Raw genomic sequence first — 19,232 nt, forward strand, 5'->3', positions numbered from 1 at the left:
CAGCCACTAAACAGCTTAGAAAGATACACAAGGTCTGAGAAGATAAGATTCAGTTTACACTTACAGCTTACAGAATACTTGCCAATGATCCAAAAGAAAATATTCCAGTCCCAAACTCTGCAATTAACTTGGAGACTCTATTAACTTGTCAATCACATGTTAATGCCTCCTAGGAGAAGGGCAGACTGGCCAAATTCAGAAGCACTTTCAAATCCAGCAGTTTGAATTGAGGTGTGGGAAATAAAGTATGTCAGCAAAAGTTCAAAAACAGGCACTTGGCCTACATTCGTAGCTGAGGGCCGGTGCATAAGACTGCTTTGTAAATGTGTAAGCAGAACAGATCTGAGTGTTGAAGCCTAGGAAGTGGTGGTGATGCTAGGGAGCGTTTGTGGTGTAGCCCGGTCACACCAAACCCTGACTCAGTGGAGGCCAAGCCCATCCTTCAAGGCATGTGCTCCACATACTACCCCACAGGTAGGCTTAATCCTGACATGATTCACCATCAGGAACCATAATGCAGGAGAGAGCCAAGACAGCTGTCAGAAGTACGTGTGTCCGCTGACTTGGTAGAATATTGCCAACACTTGGTCTCCTCCAGGGATGAAGGCACAAAGGGGGAGAACGAGATGACCCGCAGCTTGTCCTAGCAAAGCTGGACCCAGTCTCGTCCCTCAGCAACAGTGACCCCTTCTTCTTCCCCAGTCTGACATACTTGGGTATGCTGGTCCATACTGGGCCATCACCTTGAGTCCAAACACACCATTCAGCTCTCTTCCATAGTCTTCTGAGCCTGGAAGGAAAACTTGCCCCAGTGAGCTCTAAGAGGGGCTTGCCAGGTAGGCTGTGGGTCTTGACTTTTGCTTGCCTGAGCCTCTGGGTCGCGGTAGGGAAGGGATTTTCTTCCTTCTCATTGTTACTCTCTTCTACGCTATGGAACCGCTACTGACTGATGGCTTAGCTACCGGTTGCTAATGCGGAGGAGAAAACCTCCACACCCTATGCACCACTTCCCGTGTGTGTGTGTGTGTGTGTGTGTGTGTGTGTGTGTGTGTGTGTTCCTTTAAACTCTGGCTCTTTTACTATTTCCCTGGAAATCCCTTTCTCCTTTCCAGACTTTTCCTAGATAGCAATTTTTCCCAAATAAACCTTATAATCTAACCTTTTTTTTTTTTATGAATCACCTTTCTCATCTCAATTCCTTGTTTGAGTGAACAAGAATTGAAAGGCTGAGAATCACAGTCAGGAGAAAAAACACGTTGGATCCTGAAATCCAACATGACTATTGTCTATTATCTACCTACTATATATTATATGCATGTATGCATTTACACACACACACACACACACACACTTTGAAATGCCTTAATCTAGTGACTTCATCTATCTAATACTATGCATATATATTTTAAATGGACTTAGCATTTCTAGTCTTCTAGCAATTTTCAAATAGATAGTTCCTTGTTTAACCAATACTCAACATGTGCCAAAATAAATATTATAAACACAAACACACAAACATATATATGGTTTTCTTTATACATTCATCTCTAATGAAACTTAGATTGATTTAAATCTTGGCTATCACAAATAATGTTGTCATGAACATGGATATATAGATGTTTCTTCGAGTTACTCATTTCATTGCTTTTGGATACATACCCTTGAGTGAGTTGCTGGGTCATATGGTAGTTCCATATTTAATGTTTCAAGGAAAGTCCCTATTGTTTTCCATAATGGCTAAAATAATTTGTAGTATTATAAAATATTTGCATATTTTCTCTTGAAAAATGTCTTTACAAGTTCTTTGCTCACTTTTCACAAGTTTATTTTCCTGCAACTGAACTGAGTTCTTTATATATTTTAAACATTAATCCATTCTTAAAAGGATGGTTTCAAATATTTCTCCCATTATTCATTTATTATGAGTGATTTTCACATGCTATAAGAAGTAGAATTTAGCCGGGTGTGGTGGCGCATGCCTTTAATCCCAGCACTTAGGAGGCAGAGGTAGGAGGATCGCCATGAGTTTGAGCCAATCTGAGACTACATAGTGAATTCCAGGTCAGCCTGGGCTAGAGTGAGACCCTACCTCAAAAAACCAAAAGAGAAAAAGAAAAGTAGAAATGCAGGCTGGGCGTGGTGGCGCACGCCTTTAATCCCAGCACTCGGGAGGCAGAGGTAGGAGGATCGCTGTGAGTTCAAGGCCACCCTGAGACTACATAGTGAATTCCAGGTCAGCCTGGGCTAGAGTGAGACCCTACCTCAAAAAAAAAAAAAAAAAAAAAAAGAAGTAGAATTTAGGTTACTGGACAAAATGTCAAGAATTTCAGAAGGAAAAGATGTGTTTGTATCTACAGTAGATAAGGAGAAGGGAAAGGCCAGAAAGCAAGATATAAGCAAAAAGATGTATGGGTATAGGTATAAACAATAGACATGTCATTCAAGTAAAGTAACTCTCATGCAGGAATAAGACTGCTTGTTGTATAGCAGTCACCTAATATTTGTCAAATGACTACATAAAAGTTGCTTTATAAGCCCATAATTGTATTTAATATTTATATTCAACTATCCTAATCAAATCATACAACCTGAGGAGTTTTTGAGTCACCACTCTCCCTCATTCCTATATTCTGTCTATAACAGTCAAGACCTTTTGAGAATCCACTCCTTTCCCATACTACCTATAGATAGTCTTGAGTAACTTTCTTGTCACATTTCTCAATGACTCTTTCAATCCCTTTCTAATATCCCCTCTGCCTCACACCACCATGTCTATCATACCAAGATAATCATCACAAACACTGCCTTCAAAGACGTAAGTCCCTGCTCTTATCTAACCTGTCCTCTTCGGCACCTAACACACTCATATCCCCCCAACTCCTTCAGTGTGGAAAGCGTCAAGATAAAGTCTCCATATTCTCCTATGAAAATCTGCTGCGATCAATGTGGACTCTTATCCCACTCTGGATTTGCCCCATCCTGGCCCTGTGCGTGTGGTTCCTCCTTCAGGAAGTAGTCTACGTTCTTCCTGCTCCTTTCCGTTCCTCATATCTCAAGGCATCTCCTCTTTCATTATAAAATGCCCATTGGCCACCACATACCTCAGTGCTGTCTCCCTCCACTGACCACTTACTTATACCACCAATGTGGCTGCAAGTATTTGAAACCTTAAATTATCTAACAGAACATACAGACACATATACACAGAATGCCAAAGCATCTTATTCATTGCAAATTAGCTTCTTGCTTTTACTACCAAATGAAAAGAAATGTTGTCATTCATCTGCATTAACTTTCAAAACACTGGACACATAATTACTCTAATATTCTGTCAGAAGATGAACAAATTGAGGCCTACCAATGCCAAGAGACTCAGTAAAACTGCTTTTTAGCCCCTGAAATCTGTTCTGTATTTTTCTAGAATGACTATCAGCTCCAGAATCTTAAAACTTACCTCGAAGTTCTTGTTTTCCAGAAAGAATTTGATAGAATATGTGGTAGTTCCTCTCTCCAGGCTGCTGATAAGTCACTCGGGATTTCTCAAGGAAATCTGGGAAGATATAATGTGGGTAATTGATTCATACTTGATCATTCCTCCAAAATTTAGAAGAAAAGCCATGAGATAATGCAGTGGCTACTCACAGATCTGGAGGTCTGTAGATGACAGCATGCCTCTCCCATCAAAGTGCAACCTGAGGAATTTTCCCTGAGCAGACAAAGAACACCGTCTCCTACCCACACTTTCTGAACAAGATTCTCTCAAAATGAGTATATCAACAAGGGATTGAAAAATAAAATAAAGCACATAACTGAGATGAGACGGCACCAGATAATGTTGAAAGTGAGCTAGAATTTGTAGGGTTCATGAGAATGTTGAAGCATAAAATAAGACAGCCTGGCTGAAGTCTGTCCATGTGGGGAAGGCTCAAGCACGGCTCTGCCAAAGGAGTTGAGATTAGTTAGAAAGTTGGAAAATAAGGGACAATATGGCTAGGGACATGGCTCGCTGACTAAAGGTGCTGGCTTGCAGATCCAGAAAGCCATGATTTGGTTCCTCAATAACCAAAACAAGCCAGATGGATCTCAAGTTGGTTTGCAATGGCAGCAGGCCCTAGTATGCCCTTTCTCTGATAATTTATCTCTATCAAATGAACAAATGCATAAATAAATATTGTTTAAAATAGAAAGGGACAATGGCAGCTACGCATACAAACATCCACATGTAAATAAGCTCATGCGTGTGTGGGAAATGCTTATGTGCATATGCTTAGAGTGTATTAATTAAAAGAATTTAGTTTTCTTGATGTCTATCAGATGTCCTTATCTCTCTCGTTCATTCTATTCTCATTAGGTGTAAATGGTTTCTTTATTTCTTTCCATCCTTTCCAATTTAATTCTTATTTGCCTTCGGCTTTCCTTCTCTCGTTCCTCTACATTGTTCTTTCTTCTACTCACTTTGCTATTTTATTCTTTCATTTGTTTTCTTTGTGCTAGGAATTGACCATAGGTTTCTTCACTCACACTAAGCAAGTTGAGCTGTGTCCAGAAAAAAATAAAAAATAATAAAATAAAAATATTTCTTGGGGCAGGGAAGATAGCACAGTGGTTAAAGGCACTTGCTTGCAGAGCCAGACAACCGAGGTTCAAGTCCCTAGTACCCACATAAAGCTAAATGCACAAAGAGGTGTCTTAGAATGGAGATCGTTTGCAGTGACAAGAAGCCTTGATACCCCCATTCTCATTCTCTCCCTCCCTCTCTCTCTCTCTCTCTCATTCTGCCTTGTAATTAAATAAACAAAAACATATTTAAAAATATTTCTTTTTCCCTCTCTTGTCCTTTCTCTTTTCTTCTTTTCTGCCTCTTTCATATTTAATCAGAAATGTATTTTAACAAATTTCAGACTTTGGCAACTGTTTACTATATCAGCACTCACACCTGTTATGACCAGGTCAACAATGCAGACAAATAAAAATTGGGGTCTGCACATTACTGAGGCCCAGGGAAGAAATCAGGAAAATTGGCCTGCGACAGTTATTTAATTATGGCTGGAAACTCAAACAAGAAGTCTTCTATAGACTTGTTCATAAATTATAGAGCGGTTTCCTGCCACTCATTCCAAGCTAAAGTGGATTTGTAAAACTAGATCTTAAAATCCATATTCTTCCTCTATCATGGAACTTCTAGTTATCAAAAATCTCTTAGAAACATTTTCTCCATAAAAAGAAAGAATAATTATAGTAATACAATTAGAAAATGGCTACTAAATTGCATTACTTTCCCATATGCAGGAGTATGGGAAATTAAGGAAAAAGCATTACAAATAGGTAAAATGTAATAAAATATAATGCATTATTATAATTTGTTATGTGAGCTTCCCTACTAGTAGGGGAAAGAATTTAACTGTTAAGATACTGACAATGCAGAAGCTTCCTAGGTGCATATTCATTAGTAGCTTTAAACGTTTCAGCTATAGCTAGTATTTATTTAAGTAATCTAAAAATATATTTCCCTGGAAACTTTGCCCTAGATGTTTTTCTTACACTTGTGCTCAGACATGAATTTTGTCATTGCTTTAAAAGTTAAAGGTATTATAGAATGGAGGCAAGAGCGAGGAAAAAGAGGGTGCCAACACATGATGTGTCCATATAAAATATCATTCATAATAATAATAAACATAAAAAATAGAATAGGGCTGGAGAGATGCCTTAGTAGTTAAGGCCCTTGCCTGCAAAGCCTAAGAACTCATGTTTGAATCTCCAGATCCCACCCAAGCCAGACATACAATGATGCAAGGGCGCAATGCTGCAAATGCACACAAGGGGATGCAGACATCTGGAGTTCATTTGCAGAGGCTGAAGACCCTGGCATGCCCATTCTCTCCCTGTTTCTCTCTCCCCTATATAGATTTAAAAAATAAAGGTATTATGCTAGCATGTTACTTACAAAACGAGAAGAATTGTCATTTCTCAGGGTTTTAGCATTTCCAAATGTTTCCAAGATAGGATTCACTTGTAAAATTTGTTCTTCTAAAGTCTCCTGAGATGCACAAAAGAGAAGTACAAGTGATTAGCTTTTGCCAGTGTTCTATACTACAGTAAACCCTCCGTTCCCAGTCCATACCTATCATTGATATAATAACCATGTTCAACTCGAGATTCACAACTTCATATATATATATATATATATATATATATATATATATATATACATACATACATACATACATACATACGTGTGTGTGTGTGTGTGTGTATATATATATATATATATGTATGTATATATAAAATCTGGCTGAATAGCAGTGGATGTTGGGTCAGAACTACACTTTAAAGGGAAACATTCTGAAATCTTAAAACAGGAAAAAATTGAATGAGAATATTTTTTAATTATTTATTTATTTATGTTGTTCTGGTTATTTTTCTAGGTAGGTCTCACTCTAGCCCAGCCTTACCTGGAATTCTGGAATTAACTCTGTAGTGTCAGGGTGGCCTCAAACTCACAGCACTCCTCCTACCTCAGCCTTCCAAGTGAGAGTATTAAAGGTGTGCACCTCCACTCCTCATTATTTCATTTTATTTTTTTTAATTAATTTATTTATTTACTTGAGAGGGAGGTAAAGAGAGAGAGAGAGAGAGAGAGAGAGAGAGAATGGGGCATGCCAGAATGCCAGAGCCTGTAGCCACTGCAAATGAACTCCTGACACACCATGTGTACATGGGTACTGGGGACTCAAACCTGGATCCTTAAGCTTTACAAGCAAGAATTTTCATATACAAACATGGTATGTCTTGGTTGTGACCACCTTGCATTACTTTCTTAGGTCCGCCTTTGCAAACACCCAGTGAACCCCTTCTTTTTAATCAGTCTCTCAAAAGAGATATGTTTAGAGATTCCCAATGCAAAGAAATGCTAACTGTTTAAGGTGATAAAAATGCTACTTACACTGATTTGATCACTGAAAGTTGTGTCAAATTATCACCCTGTACTCTGTAAATATGTATAATTACTATGTGTGAATTAAGAATATAAATAAAAAATCCAAAGTATTAATACCTCATTATTATTAATATTTTACTTGTAAATGTAATGTATACAAATATTACTTCCCCTGTGAGTAATAAGTATCTATTTTGTTTCAAAAAAGCAAAAGGTCTATGTGAACAAGAATTTTTAAAAATAATTTTATTTATTCATTTGCAACCAGAGAGACATAGCAGAGAAACAGTGCCTGCCACAGCTGCAAATTGATTTCAGATAACTGTGCTGCTTTGTGCATCTGGATTTACGTGGGTACTGGAGACTCGAACTCAGATCATTAGGCTCTGCAAGCAAATTGCTTAACTGCTGAGCCATTGCTCCAGCCCATAAACAAAAATTTTTATATGTGCTGTGTTATTTTATTTTTATATTATTTATTTATTTTATTATGTACTGTGTTCTATATCATCAGAAGACTCATTGAGTAGACAAATTAATGTCTAGTTATTAGGGAATTGTCAAGTTTAGGAAGCTGGTAGTTGGAAAGGGAACCATATATAGTTTAGGCCTTATAGCAGGTGGGTCTATATTCCATTATACTCCTACTTGTGACAGCAAAAGCAGCAGGCAACTTCCCGGATTGAATTGAAAATGCAAAGTAAAAACATCAGACGGAAAAATTAGTAGTATAGTGGCCCAACTCCACTGATTCTGAGTTCTGCTCAACGTTGTCAAATTTTATTTTAAAATTTTCAATTTAAAAAACTGAAAAAAGATACATAATCCCCTAACACCTTCCTTTGCCTCCCTTCCTCAAGCCCTTTTCACTGAAACCCTTTTCTTTGCAACAATTTCCCTTTCTGTTTTGATGTCTTTTTTTCCCTGGCCTTCCCCTATCATCCGTGACAACATGTTGATGGGCCCAATACTATGCGGATCTTGAGTAGGTGACAACAGCCACAGTGAGGTTGTGAATGCAACAACCCAGTTGTATCTGGAAGACAGTGTGCTAAAGCACTCCTTCCCAGCCTTTGGCTCTTTTTGCCACCTCTTCCGCAAGGATCCCTGAGCCTTAGGGAGTGTGACAGAAATGTCTTCAAAATTTTCTTATTTTTTGGTGTAGTTATCCCTAAATTATTATGACCCCCCCCCCCCCCATAGAGCTAAACAAAGTAAGTTGGATTAAATCTCACTGTGGATTAAAAAATGTGAAAAAGCGAGAAGGCAAAGCTTTATATAACATGTAATGATTACACATTTCAATTGGACACTTGGGATTTGATAGAGGAATTAGGGTAAAGGAAGTAGTCTATTCCTAGAATGTGTTTGTAGAAATCTGTCAGAGCCTGGTAGCTAAAGAGATTTCAAAATACCAAAAACAGGATATTCAAGGTACTGTTCAGTTGAGTAAAGAGATTTGTATCATGGGGTCATAATGACCATAGAAGCTAACCAAAAGAGACTAGACCCAAAATGTTTTTTGAAGCAGATCTAAAATTACATAATATATGTTTTCAGGTGTTGGTTTTGAGCAACTAGAAGATCTACTGGCGAAGTAAAGGAAAGGTGTAAAACAAGGCTTTTCAATATTTTACTAGTTATTCTGTGGTTCCTTCCACCTCCTTTCTCCCTGAAAGAGGTCAGGGCAGAGCCTCAGTGACTCAGTGAACAGGGCCCCTCACTTGCCCTTCCCTGATGTGTGAATGCTTACCTCTTTTCTCCAGGACTCCCTTAAGGAGGCCGTGATGGCAAAATACCGGATAACGTGATTGGTGTTCACAGTCTTTCCAGAGCCAGATTCCCCTCTGTGATTTGAAATTCAACAGTACAGTCAGCCGGTTCTGATTATCAATATGCAAGTTAAGTAACACTGATAGAATCCAACTCGGCCTGCTGATCATTTGAGCAGGCAGTGGTGCCTCTGGTTTCCCTTTGCCTTCGATATGCAGTGACTTTGTCCACACAAAGCATCAGTGCCCAAAGGGCTGCCTCTGTCTACATGAGATTTCACAGCCTGCCTGATGTGCAAAGGGCCGAATTCAATCTAAGATTCTAAGACCTGATGACTCCTCCTTGAGATAGCAGAAGCCAATGGAAAGCCAGGCACGTAGCATCACCATGGCAAAGGAAGGTCAATGACTGAAGGGTTAATGACTCCTTGGGTTTTAACCACTTGCTGACCGCCCCCGCCCCGCCCCCTGCCATGCTGCTGCTCCTTTGGCCAAAATCAACACATAATAAGAAGTCAGTGAGAGGCACTTCCTCTTCCCTCTTCATCCTCTGCTGTCATCCCTGAAAGCTACACTATCTTTTGCTACTTATTATATCATGGCCACAATCTGGCTGCCCAAAAGAGTGCACCATCTGCAATGTGGTCTACTCTTTCAGGCCTTGCAGCCCCTTACTGAATGAGCTAGTGCAGAGACTTTTGAAGGCAAGTATTTGGGAAAGTGGACATCCCCCCACTGACAAGTTCCTTGCCCCTTGCCTATTGTTTCTAAAGGGTCACTTTAAGTGATGGAGGCAGATTTTCTCATACTGTAGTTTGAGCAATCACTAAGGGGTTACGACGATTTTCTGAGCATCTTATTCTTGCTTGGAATGTATTGTTCGTATAAAGAGCAAACAATATTCAACTATATCAAATTTCTGTTCAGTTCTCAGTGCAATGTAGGTAGGTGTCCATTAAAATTTCATGCAGGGCAAAAAACAAAACCAACACTTACGTGAAGAGTATAGACTGATTCTTTCCATCTATAAAAGAAAAGAAAATGCCAGACTATTCTTATGCTAGAGGTTTATGTATTAGCATCATTTTTTTCGCATTTTTCTTGGTTACAGTTTTAACATGGACATGAGGGACAGAGTTATTTCATTTACAGCTGCTAGAAAACATCATTTAAAAGGTACATGATAAAATGACTTCCTTATTCACTCCAGCCATTAGAACATATGAATTACATGCCTACTTCCTTGTTCTAAATACAAAAGTTAACTGCCTAACCGTTGGCATTTTCATCATTTTGAGCCTGTTGAGGATCACTGGATAATAGGAGCTGTAGAATAATTTCTGTGTCAGACAGTGCAGCAGATGCCTCGGTGACAAAAGCAGACCTCCGCAGGGCTGTATCTGGGCCAGCCTCCAGCGCTACCCCTGTGAGCGCATTATCTCACTCTGAAGTGCAAGCTCAGTGCCCCACTGCCCCTAGGAGGCATGTGCCACTTTGCCCACATTTCATCCAGAAGGAAATGGAGGCTTCCGGGATAAGATGACGGGAAAGGGCACGCTCTGTTCACAATGTACAAGTGCCTCCTAGAGACCGAGAAAATGCAGGTCAGATATTTCCACCTTTCCCTTTGTTGGCAACTACTTACTGCGAAGCATATCCTGAAAGGCATTATCAGCAGCCGCGAAGATGTGCGGGGGAGCTTCGGGTCGCCTCTTCCCTTTGTAGGCCACCATAACTTCTTTCTGATACACTGGAAGCAACTTGTATGGGTTTATAGCCACACAGAAGACACCTGAATATGTCTGAGGGAAGATTAGAAATGGATTTCAGCAAGTAGATCGGCAGTACATCTAGGTTTGACAGCTATTGCACTGTCAAGAAGTGCTCGTTTCAATGTCTAAAGAGAGATTTTGCATTCTTATGAAGAAGGGGTTTCTAACAGAAGCAGGCTAGAACAACATCAGGGCCTGGGATTGCTGATTGAGGTAACTGCCAACATACGGACACATAGAACTGTTATAGGCAGACAGCACACAAGAGCTGGCCTACAGGGGTTTTCATGACAAGTTATCAGTCATTCCAGGCTGGAAGGGACTCTCCACCACAGAAAGATGAGTAGCCTCACTTTCAGCACATTGAAAGAAATAAATAGTTCAATGTGAGCAAGACTGCTTACTAAGGTGGCTGATTTGTAGCACCACCCCCCCAAAAAATTATACCCTTATCTCGGAGTCAATGAACAGTACATTATTTAGAGGTAAAAGAGTGTTTATAAGGATAATTAAGAGTTTAAAGTTGATATTTCAGGGCCTTAATTTTAGTGACTGGTGGTCTTACAAGACACACAGATAGAAGGTGATAACAAAGATGGAAGCAGAGTCACGAAGATTGTGGTGAGTTTGAGGCCAGCCTCAACTACATAACAAGATACTAACTCAAAAAGAAAAAAGGAAAAAAAAAAAACAAAAGCAAAAAAAAATCAAACAAACATGGAGCAGAGATTCAGATCATTCAACATAAGAAATGCCAATAGCTGAGGAAGCTCAAAAAGAAAAGAATAGATTGTCCTTTAGAGCCACCACAGAGAACGCAACCCCCGTGATTTTTATTTAAACAATTGTTTAATTTTTTTGTTCATTTTTATTTATTTGAGAGTGATAGAGAAAGAGGCAGAGAGAGAGAGAGGGAGAGAAAGAGAGAGAGAGAGAGAGAGAAAGAGAGAGAGAGAGAGAATGGGCACACCAGGGCCTCCAGCCACTGCAAACGAACTGCAGATGCATGCGCCCCTTGTGCATCTGGCTAACGTGGGTCCTGGGGAATCGAGCCTCGAACTGGGGTCCTTAGGCTTCACAGGTGAGCACTTAACCACTAAGCCATCTTGCCAGCAGAGAGAGAGATGAGATGGGCAGAGAGAATGGGCCTGCCAGGGGCTCCAGCTTCTACAAATGAACTCCAGACACATGAGCCACTTTGTGCATCTGACTTTACATGGATACTGGGGAACTAAACCCTGTTTTCTCAACAAATTGAACTCGGAGTCCTAAGAGCACACAGTACCATCTTCACCAAGACTCTTGCAGTACCTTCAAGCAAAAGTGCTTTCCACAGTGTCAGTCAAGTCTGCATGCTGCTCTGGGACCTCTGTGCACAAGGAGGTAGGTGTACTCACACAGGGAAAACTAGTTGTAGTCCGTGTTTACCAGCTTTCTGTCTAGATTCATTCTGGATTTGGAAGTATAGGTAGATATATTCATACATATATATTCATATGTATGAATATATATATTCATATATGTATGAATATAAATATGTGTGCACATATATATATATATATATATATATATATATATATATATATGAATGAAACACTTTGTAACATGGAATTTGGTGTGATCTACATCTGTGTTCCCTGGAATTGAAATGGTCACTCATATCCTATTTGGCTCCAGAATATGTGTGTGTGTGTATGTGTGTGTGTGTGTGTGTGCATTCCCATCATCTGCTTTTGATCTAGTGCTTTGTCCTAGCAATGAGAAAGTAACTACAACTGCATGTATGCACATGTTGTATACATTAATGCACACATGCCTCATTTTTACCTGCACAAACTATTTCTTTTCACTATTTTGCTTTTGCTTTTCAAGGTAGGGTCCTGCTCTAGCCCAGGATGACCTGGAATTCACTATGTAGTCTCAGGGTGGCCTCGAAATCATAGCGATCCTCCTACCTCTGCCTCCCGAGTGCTGGGATTCAAGGCATGTGCCACCACACCCAGTGTACAAAACTATTTCCAATGTGAAACATTTTAAATATGTATTTCCGTTTGGAACAAAGAAAACAGAAGAACTTTTATAAGTAACAGAGCTATCATTTGGGACATTGGTTTTGCAGGTTCCAAGCTCCATGCACACAAGTAGCATTACAATCGGTGGAAAGGGGAATGCATATTAACAAAGAAAAATTAATAAAATGCTAAGGTATATTGCTTCTGGTAAGTGTTCTTCAAGGACTGTACTATATGTGAGGATATTTGGATTAAATGTAAACTATCGCCCCAGAGAGGATGTACATTATTAACGTGACTGTCAGCCTGAGCTCATAAAGGTAAATGTCTCGTAGTACTGGATCATCCCGCTGGCATAGCGTCTCCAAAACTCTCCCGCAGGAGAGGATGTACATTATCCACGTGACTGTCAGCACCTACGTACATAGATCATCCAGTGGGCGTAGCGTCTCCTTAGTGTGTGCAGCACAGATGCTTCATTGAGGTGAGTCAGCATTGCCACATCCTCAACCATATCAAACTGTTCAGGATTCATCTCCTGGACTTTGTCCTTCTTGATACTCAGACTCTGCAAAGAACAGACAAAGCTATGATTTAGTTCTCTATTTGCTTTTATTTCATTTGAAAATCTATTCAGCGTTTAAAAAAAAATGCACTTGGGAGTTGAAGCAGACAGCTTCAGGTTCACTGAGATGAACTTCCAGACCAGGCACAGTGATGGAGGAAGGGATTTATTGACGCTTACAGATCCAGGGGAAGGTCCATAATGGCAGAAGAAGCTGGCCTGCCTTCACAGGTCCAAGCAGACAGAGAGAAGTACAAGCCTAAAGGTCAAAAGCCACAGCACACTTCAGGTACTCCAGCTAGGCATATCTTTAGATTGAAATCTGAAACCCTCCACCACACCTTAAGATCACCCAGTGACATTGCCTCCAGCCAGGTGGCTAAAGATGCAAACTACAAACAAATAAACAAGTGACTATATTGGGGGCCATCTATTCTATTCAAACCACCACAGGAGTCTACAGCAGGAGGATCTTGAGCTGGAAATTGTGAACTACAGTTGCCTAAACGGTGCTGCATCCACTTCAAACAAGGCTAGAATGGACTGACAGAACTCCAGTGACCACAGACGGATGGAATGTCACAGGATTGGAGCCAACTTAATTACCTTGGGCTACTTTTAGCTCCTTCATAGCTATTTATTACCCATCTCTGTGTCTGACCTAGCATCCTCATGCCTATCAGGTCATAAGGTGAGAGTCTTTTAGAATGTGCAAAGAGACTACTGGCTTTTACCAATCCTAAAACTAAGAAAGTCATCAGTTAGCATCAGGAGCCTAGAGCAGAGTCTGCCTCACTTTGCTGTTATGCTCCTGATGTTTTCCACCAATTTATTTAAGAAGTGCCTTGGTTTATGACTTTTTTTTGTTCTATATCTATAAAACCTTCATGAAATTGTTAGCGTTTTGTAACATGAAATGTGGTATGATCTACATCTGTGTTCCCGGCAATGGTCACTCATATTTGGCTCCAGATTAAACTATCTCTTAGCCTCTTTGAAGTGAGAGCTATGTATTTTGTGCCAGCAAAGCCATGCTAAGAAACATAACTTGAGACTATATATTAAGAAACAAAGGGCTGGAGAGATGGCTTAGTGATTAAGCACTTGCCTGTGAAGCCTAAGGACCCCGGTTTGAGGCTCGATTTCCCCAAGACCCACCTTAGCCAGATGCACAAGAGGGCGCATGCATCTGGAGTTCGTTTGCAGTGGCTGGAAGCCCTGGTGTGCCCATTTTCTCTCTCTCTGCCTCTTTCTCTCTGTCTGTCATTCTCAAATAAATAAATGAAAGTAAACAAAAGAAAAGAAACAAAGAAGGTGGGGAAGTAAGAAGGAAAGGAAAGGAGAGGAGAGGAAAGGAAAGGAAAGAAACAGAATACTTATGACATGTCCCTCTGGATGACAGAGCAACCCTTCCTTTACCCCACACTGGGTGGGGCATTGACCTCAGGCCAGGAGGCAAGACAGATCTAGGAGACCAGAAGTTGCAAGTTTCCAAATGAAAAATGTTCCCATGATGATAAGCACCAGGAATATGAGAAAGCACATCCAGACATCCTAACCTGGGGAAGAGGAAGCTGAAACAAAATCCACCCAAAAAGTGTGCTTTCTAACATCTTTGGAGGAACCAGCCTCTTCTGGACCCTTAGGGGTTGGGGTGGAGGAGGCGGCGTTGGTTCCTCCCTGCCTGCATCACGCCTGTTCTAACAAAGCTGTGGTGTTTTGAACAAGGCTTCCCCCATAAACTCATGTGTTTTGAGTGCCTGACCCCTAGCTGATCGTAACTTGGGAGAGATGAACCTTTGCGAAAGGAGGTGTGTTGTTGGAGTCAGGCTTAGGGATGTGATACCCAGCTCCTCCTTTCTGCTCTCCTGCCGCCGCTTCCGCCTGCTGTGTCAGAGGTGCTGTCCAGTCCCTTTGCATGTTTTCCTTGTCATCATGAAGCACATATAACCTTTCCTCCTATCACTTGCTTTTAGTCAGGTGTTTTGTCCCAGCAATGAGAAGGTAACTGCAACGCAAGCCCTTCTTTTGTCAGTGACAATTCCATCTCAACAATTTCAGCAATATTTTGATTATATGTGGGAGAAAATAGCAAAGCAAAGAACATTAAAAGGAGCTACTTAGGTTAAGAACTCTCAAATAAAATATAAATTTTAGGGATGGATAGATTGTTTAGTGGTTAAGGTGCTTGCCTGTGAAGCCCTAAGGACCCAGATTCAATGCTCCAGGTCCCAAATAAGCCAGATGCAAATGGTGGCACATGCATCTGGAGTTTGTTTGCACTGTGTAGAGGTGTGCCCATTCTCTCTCTCTCTCTCTCTCTCTCTCTCTCTCTCTCTCTCTCTCTCTCTCTCTCTCCTTCTCTCTGTCTCTAATAAATAAATCAGAAAAAACATTTAAAAAAGTGTTGGTCATATATACCTGGGATTCCAGCACGTGGGAGGTTGAGGCAGGAGGATTGTGATTTTGAGGCCAGCCTGATCTACATAATGAGTGCATGTAAAACAAAATGTAAAATTCTTTTTTAAAATGCCAGACAGGGTGGTACACACCTCTAATTATAGCACTTGGGATGTTGAACAACTAGGATGAAGCCATCCTGGGCTATAGATTGAGACCTTGTCTTCAAAGAAATAGTAATTTTCCTTATTGAGGTTGACATCAAAATTCCTCTAAAATTACTAAGTGAAGGTAGGAAGTAGTGTCTCTGAATGTCACAGAGCATAGCTCAACTGGTGGCCTGTGGTGGTTGAACAGAAAATGTCCCCATAGCCCCAGGTATTTGTGATTAAGTTTCCTACTTAGTCCTCAGCTTGGGAAGTGGAGCTCTGCTGGAGGATGTGTGTCACCAGGGCCAGACACCAAGGTGGAACATAGCCAGAAGGTGTGCCCTGAGCCAGCCTGAGCTCTGGCTGTGGGTTCTCTCTCTGCTGTGGATGTGGGATGAACTGAGCCGGCTTCTTCCACCATGATGAAGCTTCCCCTGGAATCTGTACGCCTGAATTAAACCCTTTCCTTCTACAAGCTGTTTCTGGCCCAGCAATGAGAAAGTAATTGCAACATGACCTAAGCTTAAGGAAAGGTGGATTCCTTCAACTCCTTGTTCCTTCTTCTTTCCATCTCAGTTCAATGAGAATAAGGAAAACAGCTATGTTATGGTAGCATGTATCCTTGTCCCTTCCAATATAACCATCACCTGTTTGGTTGCCAAAGAAACAGCAAAGGATCACGAGTTCAAGGTTGGGATAGAGAGGCTATGGTTAAGTGCACTTTCTGTGTGAGGGGCTGAGGGGCCTGAGTACCCCAGAACTCAAATCTGCAGCTCCCATATGGACAGCCGGGCATGGCCACATACGCCTGTAACACCAGAATCACTAGAGACTGATTCAAACCACCACTTAGTGGAAGAGTGACGGAGGGGAACATCTGATGTTTTGCTCCTGCCACCATAGGTGAGTGCACCTCAATGGCAAGCAAGTGTATGGGTGCCACATGGGCACATACACATGCATATTCCATACCATATACCACACACACCACAGACACACATACACACACCAAGAAACAAAAAAAGTCCAAGGTCATCCTCAGCTACACAGAGTTTGAAGCGATTTTGTGCTACATAATAAACCAAGAATCAGTGAGATCTGATGCCCATGGGTTTAAGAAAATATTACTGAAAGGATACATTTAGTGATTTGATGAAACAGGGAACACAGACATTCCCAGATGAAATACAGGTTTCTTTACCTTTCCATCACTAGTCTCCACTGTGATTCTTCCTTCATCCTCACTCCCTTTAATCTCAGCCTCAATATAAGCATTCTTCTTGTCATGAACCCAGCATTTCTTCTTCCCTAGAGAGGAATTATGGATTATTACTATAGTAACTGCAGAACTATACATTGGACTTATTTACACTGGTACAATCTTGCTCCTGCTAGGTTTGCCTATTAGCTTGGAGTTAACGATATAAGTTGTGGCAAAATAGTATGAAAACACAAATGCTTAGAGTAACCTAAAGATACAGCCATATAGTGATTCTACAGGATCAAAAAATTTCTCAGCAAGCACAGGGCTAGAAGCACCTTGAGCCATTTTAGCATAAGAAAATCATCTTCCTGCTGACTCACTTGCCCATCCTTCCAGCTAAACCCTAAGCTACTTGGTGTTGTTTGGTCCTCCTACTTTTTTACAGATTCCCCCCCCCCCAAAAAAAAAAAAGAAAAAAACCAGGCTCAAATTTTTGACTCAAAAAATCCAGTACAAAGCCGGGCGTGGTGGAGCACGTCTTTAATCCCAGCACTTGGGAGCCAGAGGTATGAGCATGGCTGTGAGTTCAAGGCCACATTGAGACTACGTAGTGAATTCCAGGTCAGCCTGAACTAGAGTGAAACCCTACCTCAAAAAAAAAAAAAAAAAAAAAAATCTGGTACAAGTAACTATGTAAAATTGTTAGTAGACCTGTCTTGTCTAGGGTATCTTTAGATGATATTTTATCTTTGAATGAAGTTCTACTGAGACAAAGATGTGCTACACATGGAGAAGAGACTGAAAAATATCTTGTCATGTAATAAAACTGACTCATATTCCCCATAAATACATTATTCTTTCTTTCTTCCGCCTCCTCAGCCTCATGCGCCATCCCTAAACAAACCACCAAACAAAATTTTCACAAAGTGATGAGCCCATAAAAGACCTTAGTTGCAATGAGTCAGAAGTCCTGTGAATATGTGAGGCAGTTTCCTTAGATTCAAGTATTTCTCCAATTCTTTTCCGCAAGAGGCCAAAGCCAATAAACATGAATAAGAAATCGGCTCTCAAGAAAAATGAGTCCTAGCTGGTAGCAGGATCCCCCAGAGCAGAGCTCTTCAGCCAAACAGGAAGAAGAATGACGGAAGAGTACTGGGCCAGGAGAAGGTAAATCCTCGCCCATGGCTAAGGAAGACATGAATGCCAGACTAATGAGTAACATAGACTCTGTCACCACCACCACCACCACCACCGTCCCTCATATACAAGTCACAAAAGCTAGAGAGGCATCATTGCTGCAGGAAAAGTGGCCCTCAACAGATTCTGTCCCCAAAGGCAGGCAACGGGACAAAGGAAAGAGTGTGCGCAAAGAAAGCTATGCATTTGGACACCATTTTCCATTTACCCCCTTGAGTTTTGCAATGAATTTTGTTGCTCACTGCTTTCCTGCTAGGACAATTCACAATGTGCCGCCTTCTCTGTTTTCCCTAATCACAAGCAATTCACCACTGAAACTGCCTCACAGGAAGATATGACAATCCCGTCTAACTCATAATTCACTGGGTTTTGTATTTGTGGTTTTGAATACCGCGTTTGCATTGTACTTACTATCTTGGTCCCTTTTATGCAAACACAGACCCTGCTTTGGCTATGAAAATATACTTGATTTTGTAAAGCGCCCATTAGCATATACTTTTTATCTGTGTTTAAGGCAAAGGCTATGCATTTCAAAGCAATATCATCACTGAACGAAATATGAAAATCTTCCTCTTCTCTCTTCTTCTTTCTCCCTCCCCCTTCTCTTCTTCACTACCTGTATCTCTTCCTCCCTCCTCTGTCTGTCTGTCTGCCTCTCTTTCTCTCTCCGAAAAGAAGAACCTGGGAAGCAAGATAAATTTTCCATCCTTATATAGTAATTTCTGGTAGTCACGGGAGTGATGATTCTGCAAGTCAGATCAACCTCCTCCTCGTCAGCATTCCTCCCTGCACTGTGCTTCCTCTTGAAGGACTCAGGACCCAGAGGGACGCCATGACAGGCTTCAGAGTCACCAGTAGGCCTAAGTTTCTGTTTCCCAGCAATGTTTAAATACTAATTTAACAGTTACTGAAAAAAGATCACAAATTGCTTATGCCATAAATTTCTATAGTGTTAAGACAAGTTGCTTAAGTTCCTCAAACACACATAGCCAATCACAATAAAGGTAACCTAATCTGCTTGAAATTCCCCTAGCCCCCTGCCCACCAGCTCTGCCCCCAAGCATCCTAAGCCTATCAGAAAAATACAAGTGCAGCTACTACTTAAATCTACCAATCATGTAACCATTCCCCTACTTCCTTGTTCAAATCCCTATAAAAAACCTTCCCCCCCTGCTGCTCAGGGCTCTTGTATGGATCCACTGTATTGGTGAAGTCAAGAGTCCA

The 19,232-nt window shown here is 40.9% G+C and overlaps 1 protein-coding gene across 1 annotated transcript in view; it reads right to left on the minus strand.

Moving 5' to 3' along the window:
* The window catches only part of Myh15 (myosin heavy chain 15), a 112,479-nt gene that overhangs the window by 90,664 nt on the left and 2,583 nt on the right, over nt 1–19,232 (minus strand). Inside the window, exons 2-9 of the mRNA XM_045148051.1 lie at nt 16,809–16,915; nt 12,918–13,061; nt 10,355–10,511; nt 9,706–9,733; nt 8,691–8,784; nt 5,945–6,037; nt 3,643–3,706; nt 3,455–3,550 (exon numbers count right to left, since the gene is read on the minus strand). Of these exons, the coding sequence (XP_045003986.1) occupies nt 3,455–3,550; nt 3,643–3,706; nt 5,945–6,037; nt 8,691–8,784; nt 9,706–9,733; nt 10,355–10,511; nt 12,918–13,061; nt 16,809–16,915 (783 nt within the window). The remainder of the gene's footprint in view (nt 1–3,454; nt 3,551–3,642; nt 3,707–5,944; nt 6,038–8,690; nt 8,785–9,705; nt 9,734–10,354; nt 10,512–12,917; nt 13,062–16,808; nt 16,916–19,232) is intronic.

The sequence above is a fragment of the Jaculus jaculus genome, chromosome 4, assembly GCF_020740685.1.
Source record: "Jaculus jaculus isolate mJacJac1 chromosome 4, mJacJac1.mat.Y.cur, whole genome shotgun sequence".
Classification (NCBI taxonomy): domain Eukaryota; kingdom Metazoa; phylum Chordata; class Mammalia; order Rodentia; family Dipodidae; genus Jaculus; species Jaculus jaculus.